General features: G+C 47.3%; 1 protein-coding gene across 5 annotated transcripts in view; it reads left to right on the top strand.

Moving 5' to 3' along the window:
* The window catches only part of TMEM241 (transmembrane protein 241), a 123,855-nt gene extending 109,625 nt beyond the window's left edge, over nucleotides 1-14,230 (top strand). For 3 of the 5 annotated variants that reach the window (XM_027526007.1, XM_027526008.1, XM_027526009.1), the window contains exons 15-16: nucleotides 508-572; nucleotides 11,679-14,230. In XM_027526007.1, the coding sequence (XP_027381808.1) occupies nucleotides 508-572; nucleotides 11,679-11,739 (126 nt within the window). In that variant the 3' untranslated portion in view covers nucleotides 11,740-14,230. Of the gene's footprint in view, nucleotides 1-507; nucleotides 579-11,678 lie in introns of those variants that run through there. The other 2 variants (XM_027526010.1, XM_027526011.1) reach the window with 2 other exon arrangements.
* The last annotated feature ends 7,113 nt before the right edge of the window (nucleotides 14,231-21,343 follow it).

Here is a 21,343-nt window from a genome sequence, read left to right on the forward strand (position 1 = left end):
GATTTCATTGCTCCCTCTCTTAGGAAGAACCTGGTTTCTCAGAATGTGTGCATTGGGCCAGAAAGACAGGGACATTAGGACAGGGCGAGAGACAGTGCTGTTGGCGAAGGTGGGTTGGCAGCTCGGTTTTTAGCTGGAGGATCTGGGAATGGGTGAATGGATACTCTGACCTTGGGGGTTCTTGTTGTGTAGCTGAGACAAAATGGAAACAGGTATTCTTGCTCTGCCATTGCCCTGGAGAGAGAAGAGTGCGATCTTAGCTGTGTGCCTCCTCTTTTGAAAAATTTGGAGATTAAATGCTTCTTTGAAGATTCTCATCTCAAAATAGACAAGGACTTAGCATTTTCCGTGAAACACCAAGGACTAGGAAGTGTGTGGAGGTGGGAAAGACAGAGTGGGAAGACATAGCTGATGTCTGGGATCTGAACTGCCACCAACTAATGGCTTTGGAGAAGGTCCCCAAGGTCCTGCTGCTCTGATGACCTTTTGCTGAAATTGTTTCTGCAGGTGATCACGTCTGGCTTATCGATGTTGCTGTTTGATACAATTCTGACCAGGGAAACCATGGGATGGTAAGTCTTTTAGCAGAGAGAGGAGAGGAAGATAAGTTCTTTGGATTTCCTTGGGATACTAATATTTGCTCTCCAGTGTTAGTGTGTGTGTTTGGGGTGTATGTCCTGCTGCTGCTGCTAAGTCACTTCAGTCGTGTCCGATTCTGTGTGACTCCATAGACGGCAGCCCACCAGGCTCCCCTGTCCCTGAGATTCTCCAGGCAAGAACACTGGAGTGGGTTGCCATTTCCTTCTCCAATGCATGAAAGTATGTCCTATGGACATATAAATAAACATACATTCAGAAGAGTGCTTATATCATGAATATTTTCACAAACTGAATATATTATATCTGGTACAGCCAGCATTCAGGAAGCAGAGCCTCACCAGGACACCTTTGAGCCACTCATCCACACAAGACTAACCACTGTGGGTGAACCACCAATTATGTGTGTATATATAACTATAAGTGTAACTATAAATATGTAACTATAACTTTAACTGTGACTATAACTATGTTTGTGTTTCTTCCTTTGATCCTTCAATTCATTTTTCTCTTAGACAAGCTCCAAACCATCCTCGTTTAGAATGCACTCACCCATTTGCTTAAAGACATATTTGAGCACAGACCTGAAGAAGTGGGGGAGTGAGCCCTGAGGACACTGTGGGGGTAACAGAAATTGCAAAGGCCCTGAGGTGGGAGAGTGCTTGGTTTGCTCAAGGAGCAATGTGACCGGAGCAGCTTGCTGGGCGAGAGCGGTAGGAGATGAGGCTGGAGAGGTAGTAGGTGGTTGACCATGTGGGTTCTTAAAGGCCATTATAAGGGCTTGGCTTCACCATGAGTGGAGGTGGGGAGGAGTGATCCAAGGATTTTTGAGCAGCGCAGCCACAAGCTCCTACTTTAAAATCACGCTCCCTGGTCTGCTGTGTGGAAGGTAAGGTGGTAGGGTTCTGCACCTGAACCCTGTACACAGAATACTGATCGGTGACTGACCGCATTAAGACTTTGATCTCCTCCAGCTTACTAATATTCAGACCAGCTGACGTGATGATCACCAAGGGTCATGGTTGTCATCTTCAAGGAGGGTGAAGGTGAGGTGGGGAATGATGGTGAGTTTAAACTGTTAGGACTGCTGTTGCTCCCCTCAATCAGTGGGCATGCTATTTTGGGGGGTATGTACTTCGGTAGGGCTTCCCAGGTGGCACTAGTGGTAAAGAATCTGCCTGCCAAATGCAGGAGACATTAGAGACATGGGTTTGATCTCTGGATCAGGAAGATCCCCTGGAGGAGAGCATGGCAACCCACTCCAGTATTCTTGCCTGGAGAATCCCACGGACAGAGGAGCCTGGCGGGCTATCTTCCATAGGGTTGCAAAGAGTCGGACACGACTGAAGCGACTTGGCACGCACGTTTATACTTAGGTATTTTATTTTATAATTTTTGGCTATGCTAGGTCTTGGTTGCTGCATGCAGGCTTAGTTGCCCCGTGGCATGTGGGGTCTTAGTTCCGGGACCAGGGATCAAATGCACGCCTCCTGTATTGGAAGGCAGTTTCTTACCTCCAGACCAACCAGGGAAGTCCTATACTTATATATTTTAAATCTATATAGTAACGTATGCTATTTGCACCATAAGCAAGGTAGTCAAAACTACTATAATAGGCAGCAAAATTGGAAGGCAGTCAGTGTAGGGTTGACTTAGGAAAAGGACGGAGAGTCATCAAGACTGTTGCTTAACAAGTTATAATAGAAATATATCAAAAATGGATAAGCAGAAGGCAGAGATCATTTACCTAATTTAAAGTGACAATCCTTGGCCAGTTTCCAAACGCAAGTCAATTCTCAGAATCAGAATCCATCAGCTGAGGAGAAGATCAGTTCCTAATGAGTAAAGATTCAGTAGGAGACATTTGCGACAATACAGAAATGCATTCAGCAAAAAGTATAGATCCTCTGTTTCCATGGTCTCCACTTGCCAGAAGTCACACGCGTTTGGGCTGATGGTGAGGACAATGCACTGTTTCGCCAGGGGAGTCTGTGCGGAGGGAGGTGGGCTCCACTGTCTATGAAGTAACCACGCTGAGTGGTGCCTGTCGAGCCGAGCCTGCCGAGCCTCTCAATGACCCGGACATGGGTCAGTCCTCCCCAAGTCTTCACCCAGCTTGCCAGCTGCTGGCCTGGTGACCCACAGCTTTCCTTTCCTGTGACCACGGCTACCTGCTATGTGGCCTAACTCACTAATGCAGCACCTTAAGGAGAATAATTCGTGTTGGTTCTCACTGCTTACTGTCTCTTAACCTCTGTTTTAAAAAGAAAAACAAGCCTAGGTCCACTTGAAGTTATATAATGCTTATTTTCATTCCAGTTTGAATATATTGTTTGGCAATACCCGCCCCCACTCCCAGCACCAGGAATGGCACTCCAGAACTGACTTGCAGACAAGTTTTGGAGGTTTTTACATTTCTTTACCAACATAATGGAAAGAAAAGCATTTTATTTAGTTTTGCTGAAATAAGGCATAGTCCTAGAAAATCCGTATTTTTTTCTCATGCTTGTTGTTTAATTGCTAAGTCGTGTCTGACCCCTTTGCAACCCCATGGACTATAGCCTCCCAGGCTCCGCTGTCCCTGGAATTCTCCAGGCAGGAATACTGGAATGGGTTTCCATTTCCTTCTCCAGGGGATCTTTCTGACCCAGGGATCGAACCTATGTCTTCTGCATTGGCAGGTGGATTCTTTACCACTGAGCTACCAGGGAAGTGCCTTTCTCGCTTGGTATGAGAGTAATCCTAAGGGTTGGCTTCCTCCACCACCTCCCCCAGTTTTTGCATTTGCTCCAAGGCCACAGTGCAGGTTGATGGGGCCAGCACTAGGCCCCGTGTGTCCAGGGCAGCCTCCTGTCCCCCAGGACAGCCTCCTGTCCCCCAGGACAACTTGTAAATAATCCCCCATCTTGTGCTGTCATAGTCCCCCTGCCCCAACTCACACACACACACACAAATGGTATCAAGTTTAAACATCAGTATGAGGTTCCTGCAGGATGAATGTGAGGGGCAGGACCAGGCTCTGGGAATACCATGATGAGGAAGTCCAAGAGGCAACTTTGCATCTCCTGTGTCTTTGGGCTGGAAGGGGTTTGTTCAATAAACAGGTATTTCCTGGGACCCAGTATGTGTCAGGGCCAACTCTTGGATAAAAGTGAAAAGTCGCTGCCCCTGGGATGTCAGTAGTTACTTATCTTCCTGCCTGGTGTTAGTTGCTCAGTCATGTCTGACTCTTTGAGACCCCAAGGACTATAGCCCACCAGGCTCCTCTGTCCATGGGATTCTCCAGGCAAGAATACTGGAGTGGGTTGCCATCCCCTTCCCTTCTCCAGGGGCAGGTCTGTATCTAAACCATCCACACTGACAGAAATGAATCTTTTTGCTCATGGCATTCTGTGAAAGTGGTTTTCAGCTTCTCTCAGAAGCCCCTAATGGGGCACTTCCTGCCCTAAGAAGAAAAATGGAAAGAAAAGAAAAGTTAAGAAATACTTCTATGCCATCCTCTTCCACCACCTCCTAATCTCTTCTCTCCTTTTTAGTAATAACTAACCATTTATTGCGGAGAAGGCAATGGCACCCCACTCCAGTACTCTTGCCTGGAAAATCCCATGGACAGAGGAGCCTGGTGGGCTGCAGTCCATGGGGTCACGGAGAGTCGGACACGACTGAGCGACTTCACTTTCACTTTTCACTTTCATGCAGTGGAAAAGGAAATGGCAACCCACTCCAGTGTTCTTGCCTGGAGAATCCCGGGGACGGGGGAGCCTGGTGGGCTGCTGTCTATGGAGTCGCACAGAGTCGGACACGACTGAAGCAACTTAGCAGCAGCAGCAACCATTTATTGAGCAACTACTATATTTCAGACATTTTCATATTAATATTATATATCTCATTAACTTGCACAGCAACCCTCCAAGTTAGCCCCCATTTTAATTAAAAAAATTTTTTTGGCTGTGCATGGCATGTGGGATTTCTGTTCCCTGACCAGGGATCGAATCTGCACCCCCTGCATTTGAAGCAAGGAGTCTTAAGCACTGGACTGCCAAGTAAGTTCCCTAGTCCTGTTTTAAAGATGGAGAAGCTGAGGTTCAGACATTTAACTGTTTTTTCCCCCAGGATTTTAGAGCAGTCCATGGGGTCGCCAGAGTCGGACACGACTGAGTGACATCACTTTCACTTTTCACTTTCACGCATTGGAGAAGGAAATGGCAACCCACTCCAGTGTTCTTGCCTGGAGAATCCCAGGGACGGGGGAGCCTGGTGGGCTGCCGTCTATGGGGTCACACAGAGTCGGACACGACTGAAGTGACTTAGCAGCAGCAGCAGCAGGTGATTGGAAGAAAGGAAAGGAAGTATTATTTGCTCAGTCACGTCTGACTCTTTGCGACCCCATGGACTGTAGCCCATCAGGCTTCTTTGTCCACAGGAGTCACCAGGCAAGAATACTGGAGTGAATAGCCATTTCCTCCTCCAGGGATCTTCCCAATCCAGGGATCGAACCCAGGTCTCTTGCATTGTAGGTGGATTCTTTACCATCTGAGGCAACCTCTAATGTTTCTCTTCCCACCAGTCTGATCATTTATAAGGAGTATCTGGATGATTCGGCAGCAATACGGAAGGAGCGTTACCCAAGACATATCGGCCCTATTTCTTGTTCAGAGACTGACACGGTGAACTAGGAATGTCCAGTGGAACATTTTTAGGAAAAGGATCTCACTGCCTTAGACTTTTAATACTATAAGTTATGTTTCTGTGAATTAACAAAAAAATATGTATTGAGTGACTGGTGTATGCAAAGCATGTGGAAGTCGTTAAGGAGCATAAGACATCATCCAGCCCTTGAGGAGTTTTCAGGAGAAGAAGTCATAAAGATAATTTCTGAGGTAGGATAGTAACTGTTTTTTGTAAATACATATATTTTTTTGGCCGTGCCACTACCATACAGCATGTGCGATCTTTCCCAACCAGGGATCAGACCTGTGCTCCCTGCATTGGGATTGTGGAGTTTTTGTTGTTAGTGGTGGTTTTGTTTTTTGTTTTTAAGCCAATGGACCACCAGGGAGGTCTTGGATAGTAAGTATTTGTATGCACAGTGGGTGTGAAGAACAGAGAGAGAGGGCCAGGGTGATAGGGAGGGGCTTGAAACTGGACCTGATGCAGAAGGGAGAGGCTTAGCCAGGCTGTGGGTGGAACAGGACTTGGTCCCTCTGGGCCTGGGAAGACAGGGAAGAATGGAGGGGCAGAAGGTGCCTATGGTGAGACTTAGCAATTTGGAACTAGAGCTGGGGCAGGGGGTGGGAGCTGACCCTACAGTCCCTCCTCCTCCCCCTCACCTGTCCTCCTGGGAAGGCAGAACCCAGATGGTGGGCAGGTTGACGTCCAGAAACCCAATGGCCAAGGTATCCCGGTGCATCCTTGAGGCTGTTCCCGCAGTTTCTGTACCTTAACCTTCATCTAATATCATGGCATCTGGTCCCGTCACTTTATGGCAAATATGGGGAAAAAATAGAATGACAGACTTTATTATCTTGGGCTCCAAAATCACTGTGCCTGGTGACAGCAGCCATGAGATCAAAAGACACTTGCTCCTTGGAAGAAAAGCTATGACTGACCTAGACAGTGTATTAAAAAGAAGAGACATCACTTTGCTAACAAAGGTCCATATCATCCAAGCTATGGTTTTTCCGGTGGTCATGTATGGATGTGAGAGTTGGACCATAAAGAAGGCTGAGCGCCGAGGAATTCATGCTTTTGAACTGTGGTGCTGGTGAAGACTCTTGAGAGTCCCTAGGACAGCAAGAACATCAAACCAGTCAATCCTAAAGGAAGTCAACCCTGAATATTCCTTGGAAGGACCGATGATGCTGAAACTGAAACTCTAATACTTTGGCCACCTGATGCGAAGAGCTGACTCACTGGAAAAGACCCTGGGAAAGACTGAGGGGAGGAGGAGAAGAGGGCAATAGAGGAATGAGATAGTTGGATGGCATCACCGATTCAATGGACATGAATTTGAGCAAACTCTGGGAGATAGTGAAGGACAGGGAAGCTTGGTGTGCAGCAGTCCATGGGGTCACAAAGAGTCAAATACGACTGAGTGACTGAACAACAACAGCAACCTTTATAGTGACTATCTCAATTCTTGATGGCATTTTTTTTTTTCAAATAATTCTCATTGACTATATTTTGTACATAATTTCAGAATGAACTAAAAAAAAACAAAACCTAGGTATTGAACTGAGTGTAAGAAATAAGTGTGAGATGCTCTGCAGTGGGGAGGACGTGCTTAGTCTGAAGGTTCCCACAGCCGTCTGTGGGAGCTGTGCCTACAGGCTGTCCCACATCCTGTGGACTTCATGGTATGCCCTGAACACGATGGAAAGAAGGGCTGTGTGTACCCAAGTCAAGGAAACAGCATGTGTGATCATTGCAAAAGGAACCTTGACTTTGGAATTTCCTGATTCTTGAGAACTCTTGAGTTTAAGGATGGTGTGTTTTCAGCCTCAAAGAATTTTCCGACCACAAAGTGAACCACCAGAAGAGGAGTGTCAGACTGTGTTTCAGATTTCCTGTCTTTTGCACAGGGCTGGTCTGCATTGTCCGTAGACTGGGTGTGTTCAAGCTGTGACTGGGTGACCAGCTAATCGGATCCTGGGCAGGAATCCACGGCCCATCTCTGCCCCGTGGGAGCCTAGACTGATCAGAAGTCACAAAAGGCTGTTTGGTTTGGACCGACTGTGTTTGTCTGCATAGTTATCGTTTCTTTTTCTTTTTCCCCCTTTGATTTTCAAATTTCAAATTATTCAACATTTAGAAATCAGGTGGTTTCCCTGTAAAAGTCCAGATCTCCAGATTCTTTCAAAAATATGGAGCAGCTGTTAAGTTGGGCCTGCACACCCACATGGCAGCAGTTGCTGGAGTGGGTGGAGGTGAGTAGAAGCTGTACAGCCACCCCCCTGCAGTCCGGCTGGGGCAGAGGACCCTGTATCCACTGACACCCTCATCTCCATTGCTTGTATGTTCTTTCATTCTACCAGAAGTGCTTACTGGGTTCTGTAGACACAGTTCAAGACCCCAGTGAGGTCACCGTCTAGGAGACCAGGGTACATGTTATTGTCCATCTCCTTGGATGGGCAGCAGCTTAGATGCACAAAATAGCTTGTTATCTGAAGGTTTTTCACCCTCGGTGCTGTTGACCTCTTTGTTGTGAGGGGCTGTCCTGTACCACATAGAATTTTTAGCAGCAAGCCTAAGCCCCACCTCACCAGGTGCCAGTAACACTCCCTCAATTCCAACAACCAAAAAACATGTCCAGGCTTTGCCAAAGCTCTTCTTGTTGGCAGAATCACCACAGTTGGGAATCACGGATCTAAAGGTTTGTGGTGGTTCATGGACAAAAACGCCATTTGAAATTTCAGCAAGATCTTAAAGAACTTATCTCCTCACTAGAGATTTGGATCAGCTCCAGGCTCAGACCCTTGGCAGCCCCTGCCACCCCCACTGTGTACCTCCATCAGCAGGTACCACAGGAAGTGACAGATGTGCACTTCCTGCCTACCTGCTGGCTGAGGATCCTCCCTGAAAGGGTTGTTTCATTCACCTTTCCATCTCTCTGTCTGGCACTGTTAGCTCAATCAGTGGGTCCTGTACTCAAGAAAAATGATAAACCCATACCCCCAACGTCGGTCAGCTTTTAAAGCCTTTAATTAAAAGCCACTGCTCTTGTCCAGCTATCTTATCTTCTTTTTAACGATAAAAGCCCAGCATTTTAGTATCTATTGCAAGCTTGGTAATTTAAATATCCAGATTCATATTTAGTTATTTGTTTTGAAATTAACAGCATTCTAGGTTATGTATCAATATGAATTCCCAGTATTCCAAAATTTTGGCAAAGGGAATTCAACACATTCAAAAAAAAAAAAAAATTCTGAACTGTGAGTGGTGTTTCTGTCAAGTAGAATTATTAATAGTTGTCGGTACTTCCTCTTTGAATGCTCTTTAGATGAGGAGAGTCGCTTTTCCTGGTGAAATAGTTTAAGTACAAGGAGAGAAAGGAATCACCAAAACACAGCCTCTTTGTTTGTAGGATTTGGTGATCAGCTTCTCATTTGTGCTGATCATTCACTGGGCTTGCCATTGACCCTGGGTTACAAACATGGTGGTCACTTCAACTTGATCCTAGTCTCAACCTCACCCTTAGAGAATGGTCTTATATCGTCTCTGAGTAAAGATGTCTTTGCCTTTAGTTTTAGGGGAATGCTCAGGGACTGCCTAAGTCTATTTGGAGGAAGAGTGAATTTCGGAGTGAAGAAAGAACTTCCTCCAGCATACCCCAAAGTGCAGCTAGGATCATGGTGTTTGCAGTTTTTCAGCAGAATTAAGAATCTGAAACCTCTTCTTTAAAATGCTGAGAAAGGCCTTCTGAATAACTACACTCATTACCTTTCCACACAGAGTAATTAATCAGATTGTGAATCGTCACAAAGCAAGTCCCCAGGGGAGTGGTGCATTTATTTTGGTGAGGAAAAGAGAGAAAAAAATAGTTTGGAATCCAGATGGGAAAGTGGGGAGCAGGTATAAGAATTCCATCACTCATTGAGCAAATATTTATTGGGTGTTGTGTTAAGTGCTAGGCCTGCAGCTGAGAAAAGGATACAGTCTCTGTCCTCAGTCTGGAAAGTTCCATAGGAATTCATTGAATCACCACAATAATAAATGTAAGTTCGAGATGGGGCCTTTGGCTCCTGATAAGAGAGAAGAGAAAGAGTGGAGAGACGCTGAAAATAAATAACCCCCTGGAAGAGAACTGAGTGATGACTATTTCTGGCTGGCTCTGCAGTCTGAATGTTTATGCCTTCGTTACATGAAGTTTGTTCATTTCGGGAATGATGGGGATTACAAGATTTGCAAACAGTTCAGTAAAGCTCTGACTTAAACAGCTGTAATGCTATTAAGATTCCTGCACCCCGTGTCAGCGTCTCCCGCTGTTTAGAAAACAGCATCAAAGCTCACCTCCCTGGTGCTCTTCAGGGTAAATGGAACCTGGTTTGTTTTCATGTCAGCATTCTCTGAAGCCACTCGGTGTTTTATTAAATCGCTAAACCAAGGCGATGCAATGCAAGGTTATTACACTGCAGCATTGTTCTAAGGCTGGGGGAGGGAGGGTGGCAAAGAGCCAGCCGAAACCCTGTTCTCCCCGGTGATTAAGGAAGATTAGTGGAAATGATTGACCCCCTGTTACATTTGCAGAAATAAAACTCTTCCCAAGTCGGAGTTCTGTACTGATCTCGCGTTAGGTCACGGTGACTCTGTGCTCATCCAGGGATTTGAGAAGACGGTGTGTGTGTTCTTAAAGGAATGCAGAAGGAAACAGCAGATCGGCTTAGAAGGCAAAACTGGGTCTTTAGAGGTGAGCCTGTGTGCAGAATGGGCTTCCCAGGTGGCTCAGTGGTAAAGAATCTGCCTGCCAATGCAGGAGACGCAAGAGGCACAAGTTCGATCCCTGAATTAGGAAGATCTTCCCTGGCAGAGGAAATGGCAATTTTGCCATTTCATTTCATTTTCAGTATTCTTGCCTGGAAAATTCCATGGACAGAGGAGCCTGGTGGGCTACAGTCCATGAGGTTGCAAAGAGTTCAGACACGACAGCACACACGTTGTACAGAACAAATGGCTTCCCCTCCCTGGGTCCTTCATCCAAAAAGAAGAGGTGATAGAACCCACCAGCATCTAGGTCTGTCCCCAAACTACAGCGGGGACAAGTCCAATGGGGTCGTATTTAAAAATACAGTCTTTTGGAACTTGGTCCCCAGTTTCTCCCAGAAGCAATTTTATAAATGATGAGTATAGATCTAGGAAAGTCCTCTGAAATCTGTTTGGTTTGTAACAAACTTCAGCTACATTATTATGAATTCAGCGTGTGTTAGAATTCATTGACTTATTGTCATTATTTGTAATACTTCTGATTGGGGAACTAAGATCCCACATGCCACGTGGTACAGTCAAAAAAAAAAAAAAAACCCCAAAAAACCAAGAAACACCTGAGCACACTTTGAACTCAGCTTATTGTTTTCCTGTTCCCACTTAGTTCACTTGGAAGTGGTTCATGGTAGATGTTATCTTTAGGTCATAGTCACCCCCATAGGTGACTTTTTTCACTGAGAACAGAATATACACGGCCTAAGTGTATCTCATACATTTGATGCCTTAGACATATATTAGGACCATGGAGGTACCACTACCCAAGTATGAGTGTGTTGTGTGTGGGTATGTATGAGGAGTGGGTATATAGGAAGCATGCGATGCTGGGGGTTAAATGGAGAAAGAAAAAAGGAAGAAGGAGGTGGCATCAGAAGGGCTGTTGGCACCTCTGAACAAGAGCAGTTTATCCTCAGGGACCCCCATCACAAGCCTTTACTCATGGCCCAGCCCAGGCCTCAGAGGTGCTTTGGGGGAAGAATGATGGGGGCTTCAGACAGACACTAGAGTGTCTAGTGAGAAGTTTAAAATAGAAAATGTGCAAACCCTCAAATGTGTTACATTTTAGGCATGTAAAATCCACCTCTTTCTCACAGTCTTCCGTTCTGCTATTTTTCATTTTCATTTTCACTGACCATAGATCTTTCTGCTCTGCTGGGAAATTCATGAGTCCCCATTTGTATTTTGTCTTTAAATGTTCTTAGTCTAAATGAAATAAAAGGACTCAGAGACTGTCAGTAATCATAGGCTTATGGATACATGCATGGTTTCTTATCCATCACTGTAGCAAAATGCACCACTGGGAAGCCCTCCTCCTATGTTTGAGCCAGAGAGCAGTAAGGAAGTGCAGTCAGCATCACCTGGTCAGGATGGTTGGGACACGTCACCTTTCCCCCTGAGGGACAGCTGAGGTTTACCCTGGACGACTGGGCAGTCCGGGACCTGACTTGAAGTCAGGCAGTGTGGGCAGAGGACAGGATGCTCAGCTGCATGATGAGGGAGCATCACTTGTCCTGTGGTAGGTGGACACCAGGCAACTCCACATGTCCACAGCCTCTAGGCTCCAGAGAGGGCAAAGCTGACTGACCTCTTGCTGTTTCTCGCAGCCTCCTGCTCGGCGGATTTGGAGAGGCCTTGCTGGTTTTCTCAGAGCGGAAGGGCTCCTAAACCCGGGAAAAGTGGACTCCCAGGCTGTAGTGGAGAACACCGCGTTCTCCAGGTGATAGAAGAAAGCAAGGATGGAGAGGCGTCACTGCTCGCTGCGGCAAGGAGAACTCTCTTTCTGGGGTCTCTAGGATGCTTCAGGGAGTGGACTGTGTCTAGAGGCTCCCCAGGTCCAGCTGACTGTGCCCCGCGCCCAGGCATGCAGAGAGAGATGCAGGGTTTCACCTGCATGGGGATGGCTCCGCCTTCCTGGATTGCTGCGCGTGCTCCTTATTAAACACCCTTCAGCAAGCAAGCTTTCACTGCCGGGTGGTGGAGGTATTGTATCGTGTTTTTGGTTTTGTTTTGTGATTTCACAACCTGGAAGTCTTCTCTGAGGATGTCCTTTCCTTGCTGTCAGGTTGGCTTGCCTCGAACCCACACTCACTCACTTAGGGGCACACACAGACTTCCATGAGGGGGCTTCCTCTGGGGGCCGAGTTGGGGGGCAAACGGGAGTCCTGGGCCAAGTAAGACGCCAGCAAGGACACTGTTTCTCTCCAGCACTGAAGACTTTCTGTGGTTGTGTGTTGTGTTGAACACCCTTTTGGGCCCACCATCAGGTTAAATCAATTACCCAAGGGTAATGATTACCACTGATGAATAAGCACTGACGGATGAAATAAACGTAAGTATGCAAACACACATATTTTTATTCATAACCCATGTAATTCCCTGATAGATCAGAAGAGTTTTCAAATCATTGGAACCTGAAATATATTTTTCAGGCCAGATTAAAAATGTAAAACTCTAAACCTTGCCTTTATGGGAGTCTGGAGAAATGAATTTGCATGGAATGGTCATTTGATTCTGAACTTTGATGGTGGTTTAAGAAAATAATGTCTAACTGTAAATATCCCTGCTCATAAGAGGTTTTTTGAATACAGTATACTCTGCTAGGTGTCAGTTTTGGTCATTTTGAGATGTCAAAGGTAGTCAAATCCGGAGAGTCCTGTCCGGGCAGGATCCAGGCATTGCAGGATTGGACACGCATGTCAGTAACGAAGGACCATCTCCATCATCTGGGAAACAAGCCTTGTCCATTCTTGGCCTTGTGAAGACTAAGGTCAGCTGAGTTAGGACATTCTTCTCACACGTTTTCTCCAAGCTGTTTCAAAAAGAAGCAGAAGATGAAACAAATAGGAATGGATTAGTATATGCAGACCTTGAGTACCTTAAATTCATTTCCTTGTCTTTTCCTGGTCTCTGCTTGTCATTTAAGGTAAAGATGTTCAGAGTGACCTTTATACATATATAGTTGCACTTTGCTTTTTGTTCCTAGCCTGTGATGTCAGACTTGCTGCTCGGGATCAAATAGAAAATCTGGGTTTACAATTTTCCTTGTTCTATTACTCCCGTAAAACCCTCTCTGTACTATCGAGGCTGGTTCCCTGTTTGCGGAAAGTGACATCTGTCCAAATGTCATCTTATGTCTGTCCTTCCAAGTGTCATTTGAGCAAATAAGATTCCTGAGGCTGGAAAGAGCTGTGCACAGTTAACAAGCCCCCTCCCCTGTTCTAGCAGAACTGACTTCAATAACAAAAGTTAGCAAGTTGCAAAAGCAGCAAGTTTTTTTTCTTTTGAAAGAATCTCTAGCAAGGATTTTTGTGTGTGTGATTTTTTTAAAAACTACGTTCGAGAATTCCATTGTTTTTAAAATCTCAAGTCTTTTCTTAGTTTGACACCAGCAAGAGGCAGAGGGTAGGGGTTACCTCAATATATTGTTCTGTTTCCTTTAGCTTCCATTTCTTCATGGGCTTTTTTCTTCAATCACCATCTTTTATGCCCAAGTTCACATGCTCAGCTCTGATCTGAGGATGAGCCTGTTGTTATTCAGTCGCTAAGTTGTGTCCGACTCTTTGAGACCCATGGATTGCAGCACACCAGGCTTCCCTGTCCTTCACCATCTCCCAGAGCTTGCTCAGACTCATGTCCATTGAGTCGGTGATGCCACCCAACCATCTCATCCTCTGTTGTCCCCTTCTTCTCCTGCCTTCAATCTTTCCCAGGATCAGGGTCTTTTCTAATGAATCGGCTCTTTCCATCAGGTGTCCAAAGTATTAGAGCTTCAGCTTCAGCATCAGTCCTTCCAATGAGTATTCAGGACTGGTTTCCTTTAGGAGGATGAACCTAGAGCTCTGTAAATCAGGGGACTTCTGTCTCCTTAGCTCTTAATCTTTGTGGCTCTCTGGTTCCTTGGGCCCCCAGGCAGGGAATCCACATATAACCCCAGCACTCCCTTTTACCCGAAATGATCCATTTGGTCAAGACCTATCTGGGGCATGTCCTTGGTGGCTGCAAGTCAAAGCCATGGTGTTTTTAGTTTTGTTTTTTTTTAATTTTTCCAAATAATGAATATGATTTCTGTCAAGAGAGGCATGGTTCTGTCTGGTGGTGTATTATTACAAATCTGCTATGGATGTAAAGAAAAATAAACTACTTATTTTCTTGATAATTTGCCTTTCTCTTCAATGTTGACAGGAGAGTAGAGTACAAAAAAAATATTGTTATCCTGGGGGAGTGAGTTCTTACATTTTAAACACAGGCCTAGGGACTTCCCTGGTGGTCCAGTGGTTAAGACTCTGTGCTGCCACTGCAGGGGGCACAGGTTTGATCCCTTGTTGGGGAACTAAGATCCCTCATGCCCTACAGTCAAAAAGAAAGAAAGAAAGAGAAAGAAAGAAATCCAAATACACCAGTAATAATAATAATAAAGCCAAAACACAGGCCCAGACTTCTACCAGCGTCCAGGCCACTTATCTCTGCCCAGCGAGTTCCACCCAGCTCCTCCTGTAGACCTGCCCTGGCCCGTAGGGTGACCACCGGTCAGCTGTGGTTGCTGAGCACTGTGATGGTGTTTCCACACCTTGCAGTTCCTGTCTTTCTCTTGAGTCTGGGCTGGCTCTGACATACTGGCGGACAGTAGGAGGTGATAGAAGCTGCCAGACTTCCAAGGTGGAGTTGAAAGCAGCCTCCATCTTCTTGAACAGCCTCTGGGAATCCTGAGCTGCTGTGTAGAGGTCTGACTCCCCTGAGGCGGCTGTGCTGGAGAGACCAGGGACAGGAGCCCCACAGACGGTCCTGCTGCACCCAGCCTTCTAATGGCGCCCAGACGTATAAGGGAAGCTGCCCTGGACCCTGTGGACCCAGCCAGTCTACCAGCTGCCGAATGCCAACAGGTGGCCTCAGTCAGTGCCATGTGGTGCAGAAACATCAGAGCCTGCATGATGCCTGACCACAAAATCATGAGATACAGCAGCATTGTTTCAAGCCACTATGTTTTGGGGAAACATCACACAACAGGGGCTTCCCAGGTGGCCCTAGTGGTAAAGAGCCGGCCTGCCAATGCAGGAGACACGAGACGGGGTTTGATCCCTGGGTCGGGAAGATCCCCTGGAGAAGGGCATGGCAACCCACTCCAGCATTCTTGCCTGGAGAATCTCATGGACAGAGGAGCTTGGCGGGCTACATTCATGGGATCGCAGAGTCAGACATGACTGAAGCGACTTAGCATGCACACAAATATGCATCACACAGTAGAGAGCCTTGTATTCGCCTTCTCTTAGGTGGATCTTATCTGAGCACTCTCAATCCCTCCCCTGAATGGACTCTTGCTGCAGAATAACCAGTGTCTGCTCCAGGTGCCCTCCACCCTGGAGCTGCCCTGAGGAGGGGGCCCCACTGACTGTCTGGGGCTTGCCCAGATACCCATTACAGAGCAGGATCTATGCCTTTGGGTCAAAGAACCTCACATTCATTCATTCAAAAGATACCAAGAACCCACTATGTGCCAGACTCTGTTCTGGGGCTTGTGGATACGACTGTGAATAAGACGAGTGCCTTGAAGCTTACTTTCTAGTGGTAGAGACAAGAAACAAGTAAATAGTGAATTTTCAGAGAGACTTAAATGCTTTGAAGAAATATTGCCCAGATGGGAAACACAGTCTTCTGAAAATCTGATGAAAAGTAAGGGATATCTCTTCCAAAATGTGCAGTCTCATACCTGCATGCACACACAGACACGCACACACATATATATGCACACACATATATACTGACACATGCACACAATTAAGCATGTAGTCAGGGGATTTATTCTCCAAGAAGTCCATCTGTTCAGCCTCTGTTGGACTCCAGTTAAGAACAAAGGAGTGAGAACCTCTTTGGGGGACATGGGGTATAGTTGATTGTCCCCATAGTGGAATGTCCCCCACTGGTCTGAGTGGAGGCTGGATCACAGTACCAGATGGGCCTTGTGCAGACAATGGTGCCATGGAAGGCTCGGCCCTGCCTTGGAGTTGCTCTCAGCTGGTGTGGGAGAGATGTGCAGACCTGAAGATGGATCTTGTGGTCAATTTCAAGGACATGACGCACCTGGTAGGAGCCTGAGGAGATGCTGGGAGGAGACATCCAGCTGTGAGGCCCAGCATTGAGACTCACTGTGGGCCTCGCAGAGTGTCGCCCAAAGGCCTTCACTCCGGCGGCCTCTCACCTAACCCTCAAAGGAGCCGCCAGTGGAGGAGCTGCCATTGGCCTCGTTTCTCAGAGGAGAAGGTAAGTCGCCTCCCTGTGGGGGATGGGGGCGCAGGGATTGGAGGGGCCTGTGCGACCTCGCAGCCCTGCCTTTCAGCATCCACGGTGTCTGTCCTCCCCGTGCGGGTGACAAGGGGCTGGAGGGAGCAGAGATGGACTTGGGAAGTCTGGCCACAATCAGGGAGTGACCGCCGGCACATCAAGACTCAAGAGGGCAGGCTGTGGGTTGGGCTAAGACTGGGCTGTTTTGAAGGCCTGGCTGGTAAGTCACATTTGTGAGCTCCGTGATTCTCCAGTGGGGGTGCAGGTGCTCCCCCACATTATATCGCCTGCTCTTCATACCCCCGGACTTAAAGATGACACCTCTGAGAGCCTGACAGGGCAGGAAAACTCAGCCTGCTCACCGCTCCTGAACTGAGATTCCAAGGCGGCTTTCACGACCCTTTTGCCCTGGCCCCTCCCATGTTACGGGTCGTCTGTGGGTTCTGCCCACCTCAGCCCCACTCCACACCACTGGGGTCTGAACAAACCAGAGGAGCCAAGCCCCCTCACTGGCAGCCCTTCTGCAGGGCCGAGGGGAGTGCTGTCCCCCGGGGGCGTCAGCTGCCCTGGCCCCACACAGGCGGTCTTTCCGGCAGCTCCCAGGTCCTCTGACCCGGGCAGTGAACCACTGGAAGGCTGAACAAATAGTGGAGCTTGCATGAGGCTCCCTGTGTTCTGGAGACTTTCAGAGACTCGGCCATCCTGTGCTCCTGGTGAAATGAGGGATCCTTTGCTCCTGCCGTGAGCTGGTTTTTTCAGTGGCCTGACCAGCAGCGGATTGCCCTTGGCAAAGCAAACATCGGCATACAGGCCTTCATCCAGTTCCATCCAGGACACACTGGGCTGGGGTCTGAAGGAACGGCGCCCCGCTCCACCCCGCAGCTCCCCTTCCCTTGGCTGCGGAGGGTGGAATCCTGTTTAAACAACCACCTGAGCCAAAAGGAGCATTTGAGTCATTTATTTTGATGACTGTGTGAAGAGGCTGTGGGCAGGGGCCACTGCGCCCCAATGCAAGGCCACTGTGCCCAATTTTGTCTTCATACCCGTCACTCTGAGGGAGCCCCTGGGAGAGCAGTGGAGACCTTGGAGACATGGGGATTCAATCCAGGCACCGTTGCCTGGGTCCATGGATCTGCATGGCCAATTATTGAAAAGGGCTGTCTCAGTTGGGGACAGACCCCTAGGTTCTGTCCATGTTCTCTCACCACCCCGGCAAGTGCTGTTCATCATTCTTTATTGATCGCCTCTTCTCTTCATCACATACCATCGAATACCCACTGGCCGCTAGTCTCTGCTATCTCCAGGTGTCTCCAGAATGCTCCGCGTCTTCCAGCAGAGCTGACCTGCCATCTCTGTTACTGCAGGTGAGGCCTAGCTCTTCACACAGTGAGGCCGTGGATGCTCAGCCTCCCATGGGGGCAGCTGTAAGTTGTCCTGGAGGTAGGAGCTCCCTTGTCCTGGTGGGAAGTGCTCTGGTGACCTTCTGTGTGACTATAAACTACAGCAGACACACACTCCCTGTTCTTAGGGATGCCCCGAGTCTACAAGAAGACCCTAAGACTGAGATTTTTTTTTTAATTTAAATTTTTAAAAATGTAAAAATTTTTTAAATTCTATTTATTTAATTTAAAAAAAAAAACAGCTTTATTGAGATATAATTGACATGCCCTAAAATGTATTCTTTTAAAGTGTATAGTTCAGTGGTTTTAGTATATGTACAGAATTGTGCAACCATCACCACTGTCTAATTTTATTTTTTAAAATATTTATTTGTTTGATCCCTGGGTCAGGAATCTCCTGGATCCCCTGGAGGAGGAAATGGCAACCCACTCCAGTGTTCTTGCCTAGGAAAACTCCCATGGACAGAGGAGCTTGGCGGGCTGCAGTCCATGGGGCCACAAACAGACAAGACTGAGTGAGAGCACAAACAAAACCAGCAGTTGGTTTATTTCCTTGGCTGCAGTGGGTCTTAGTTGCAGCATGTGGGATCTAGCTCCCTGACTAGGGATTTTACCTGAGCCCCCTGCACTGGGAGCATAGTGTCTTAGCCACTGGACCACCAGGGAAGTCTCACCACTATCTGATTTTAGAACATTTCCATCAGCCCCAAAAGAAACCTTGTACCCATAATCACTCCTTCCTCCCTCCCCCACTCCTGCTGACCCAGGTAATCCTCTTTGTAGTTCTGCAGATCTACCTCTTCTGGAGATTCTGTATGTACAGGGGTTACGCAGTAGGTGGCCTTTTGTGTTAGAATCCGGTTTGTGAGTAGTTCGTGTCCTTCTATCAAAGCTGCCCTCCCTGGTAGCTATGCATCTGCCTGGAGGAGCTGGCGGGGCAGGTGTCCTGAACATGAAGAAAAGCCGGGGGTGGGAAGAAGGCTGCCCAGACATCTGCAGGTAGGCCAGGGAGCTCCAGAGAGGGAGCAGGAGAGAGGTGGTCCACACTCTTGCAGAGCCCAGTGGCCACATCTGAAGTTCATTTTTTAGCCAAAGCCCTTTATGATTCTCAAGCCTTCAGTAAAGTCTGTTTCCCATCACAGCCTGCTATTGGCTGTCCTCCGGGGAATAAAGGGCCAGGGTCTCCCATTTGTGGTGAAGCTGGACAGGGGAGAGGAGGAGTGGTCACCACTGTCCAGCTGGTGCTTCCACTTTAAAAAGCTTTCAGCTCCCAAAACTGTCCTCCTCTCTCCGGAGGTCTTGAAGGTACAATGGAGTCAAACTCGTCATTATACTTGTGTGTGTTGACTACTTATCACATGTTCCTTAGTAAAGTGCTCTCGCCTGGAAAGAAGGAGAGAACCAACATGGCCATTTGAGGGTTCAGTTCCTGCAAAACAGATTCACGCCCACAGGTGACAGACGACAGGGATCAAGAGAGTCTTCCGTTATGAAAGGAGAAAAGATGGCCCCAGTGTCCCACTTTTCCAAGAGCCCAGGCCATTTGCAATGTGATGGGGCCAATTCCCCACTGCTCAGATCTGAGTCAGCCTTGTGACTTGCTCTGGATGATAAATGCAGTGGAAGTAACCCTGCCCATTTTGAATTAATGCCTTATTAGAAGTCTTGGACACTTCCACTTGCATTCTTGGACTTAATCCTGCCAAGCCAGTTTAGCAAGAATGCCCCCTCCCTCCACTTGGTACCTGATCGAGTTTCCTCTTGGTATTTTTCCATCCACTGACTCCCTTGCCCTGCCCATTGGCTGTAAATCCCCAGCTGCTTCCGTTGTATTCCAAGTTGCATTCAGTCTTTACCTCCTGTTATCTCAAGCTGTCTTGACCCCTATTGCAATAGTCTTAAATTAAGTTTTTCTTGCCTGTTTAACTCTCTCTGATGCATATTTTCATTGACCACTTCCATTGTGAGAATTAGTCTGGATGACCTGTTGGAGAATGAGAGACCATGTGGAACAGAAGTTAGTCCTCCCAGCTGAGGCCATTCTAGACCACCTACCCTCAGATAACTGCAGTCACGTTAACAAGCCAGGTCAAGATCAGATGGACCCCGAGGCTCTTGAGAAAGAGTAAATGTCCCGTAGTTCACTCCACAATGATTTACAGTGAATTGATTTGCAGCAATATGGCTCAGATGGTAAAGAATCTGCCTGCAATGCAGGAAACTCAGGTTTGAACCCTGGGATCAGGAAAATCCCCTGGAGAAGGAAATGGCAATCCATTCCAGTATTCTTACTTGAAGAATTCCATGGACAGAAGAGGAGCCTGGCAGGCTACAGTCCATGGGGTTGCAAAGAGTCTGACATGACTGAGCAACTAACACTTTCACAGAGAAGAAAAGCAGAGCAGAAGGACCTTTAAAAAGAGCCTCTGCCCTGAGCACCATGGATCCTGCAGGGTGTTATGGCTCCCGGGGCATTAGTGAGGGGGCAAATGTGTGTTTTTGGCCGCTGTTCCCGGAAAGGAGGGAATAGAGCTGCAGCTGACTGCGTGGGTATTGCAGCCATCGGGCAACAACACAGAAGGGAGGGAGAGAGGTGCCTTGGGCAGGGAGGGACCGGCTAGCGCTGGGGCTGCCCTCCTGGGATGTGTCAGCTGGGAAGCGATCAAGTCCTATATTCCAAATCCCTTCAAGTGAAGGCATTAGGACTGAGTTGTCGATAGCAGGCGAAGAAGTCTGCATTATCAGCAGCAGAGCCTCAGGCTGGTGTCACCCCTTGAATGTTCTCCTCCCAGTCTGCCCCTCCCCCCGCCTGGACCTACTGTTCTCCACACAGCTTCTCTCACCTCCTCAGCCCTTTTTTTTATTTTGGCCAATTGTGGTAAAAGATACATAAGATAAAATCTATCATTTTAAACCATTTGTAAGTGTACACTTAGGTGCATTCACAGTGTTCAAAAAACAAAGATCATGGTATCCGGTCCCATCATTTCATGGCAAATAGATGGGGAAACAGTGGAAGCAGCAACAGACTTTATTTTCTTGGGCTCCAAAATCACTACAGATGGTGACTGCAGCCATGAAATTAAAGGACTCTTGCTCCTTGGAAGAAAAGCTATGACCAAACTAGACAGCATATTAAAAAGCAGAGACATTACTTTGCCAACAAAAGCCCATCTAGTCAAAGCTATGGTTTTTCCAGTAGTTATGTATGGATGTGAGAATTGGACCATAAAGAAAGCTGAGTGCCAAAGAATTGATGCTTTTGAACTGTGGTGTTGGAGAAGACTCTTGAGAGTCCCTTGGGCTTCAAGGAGATCCAACCAGTCAATCCTAAAGGAAATCAATCCTAAATATTCATTGAAAGGCCTGATGGAGAAGCTGAAGCTTTAATACTTTGGCTATCTGATGTGAAGAGCTGACTCATTGGAAAAGATCCTGATGCTGGAAAAGATTGAAGGCAGGAGGAGAAGGGGGTGACAGAGGATGAGATGGTTGGATGGTATCACCGATTCAATGGACATGAGTTTGAGCAAGCTCCAGAGTTGGTGATGGACAGGGAAGCCTGGTGTACTGTAGTCCATGCGGTTGCAGAG

Source organism: Bos indicus x Bos taurus, chromosome 24, assembly GCF_003369695.1.
Source record: "Bos indicus x Bos taurus breed Angus x Brahman F1 hybrid chromosome 24, Bos_hybrid_MaternalHap_v2.0, whole genome shotgun sequence".
In the NCBI taxonomy this organism is placed as follows: Eukaryota; Metazoa; Chordata; class Mammalia; order Artiodactyla; family Bovidae; genus Bos; species Bos indicus x Bos taurus.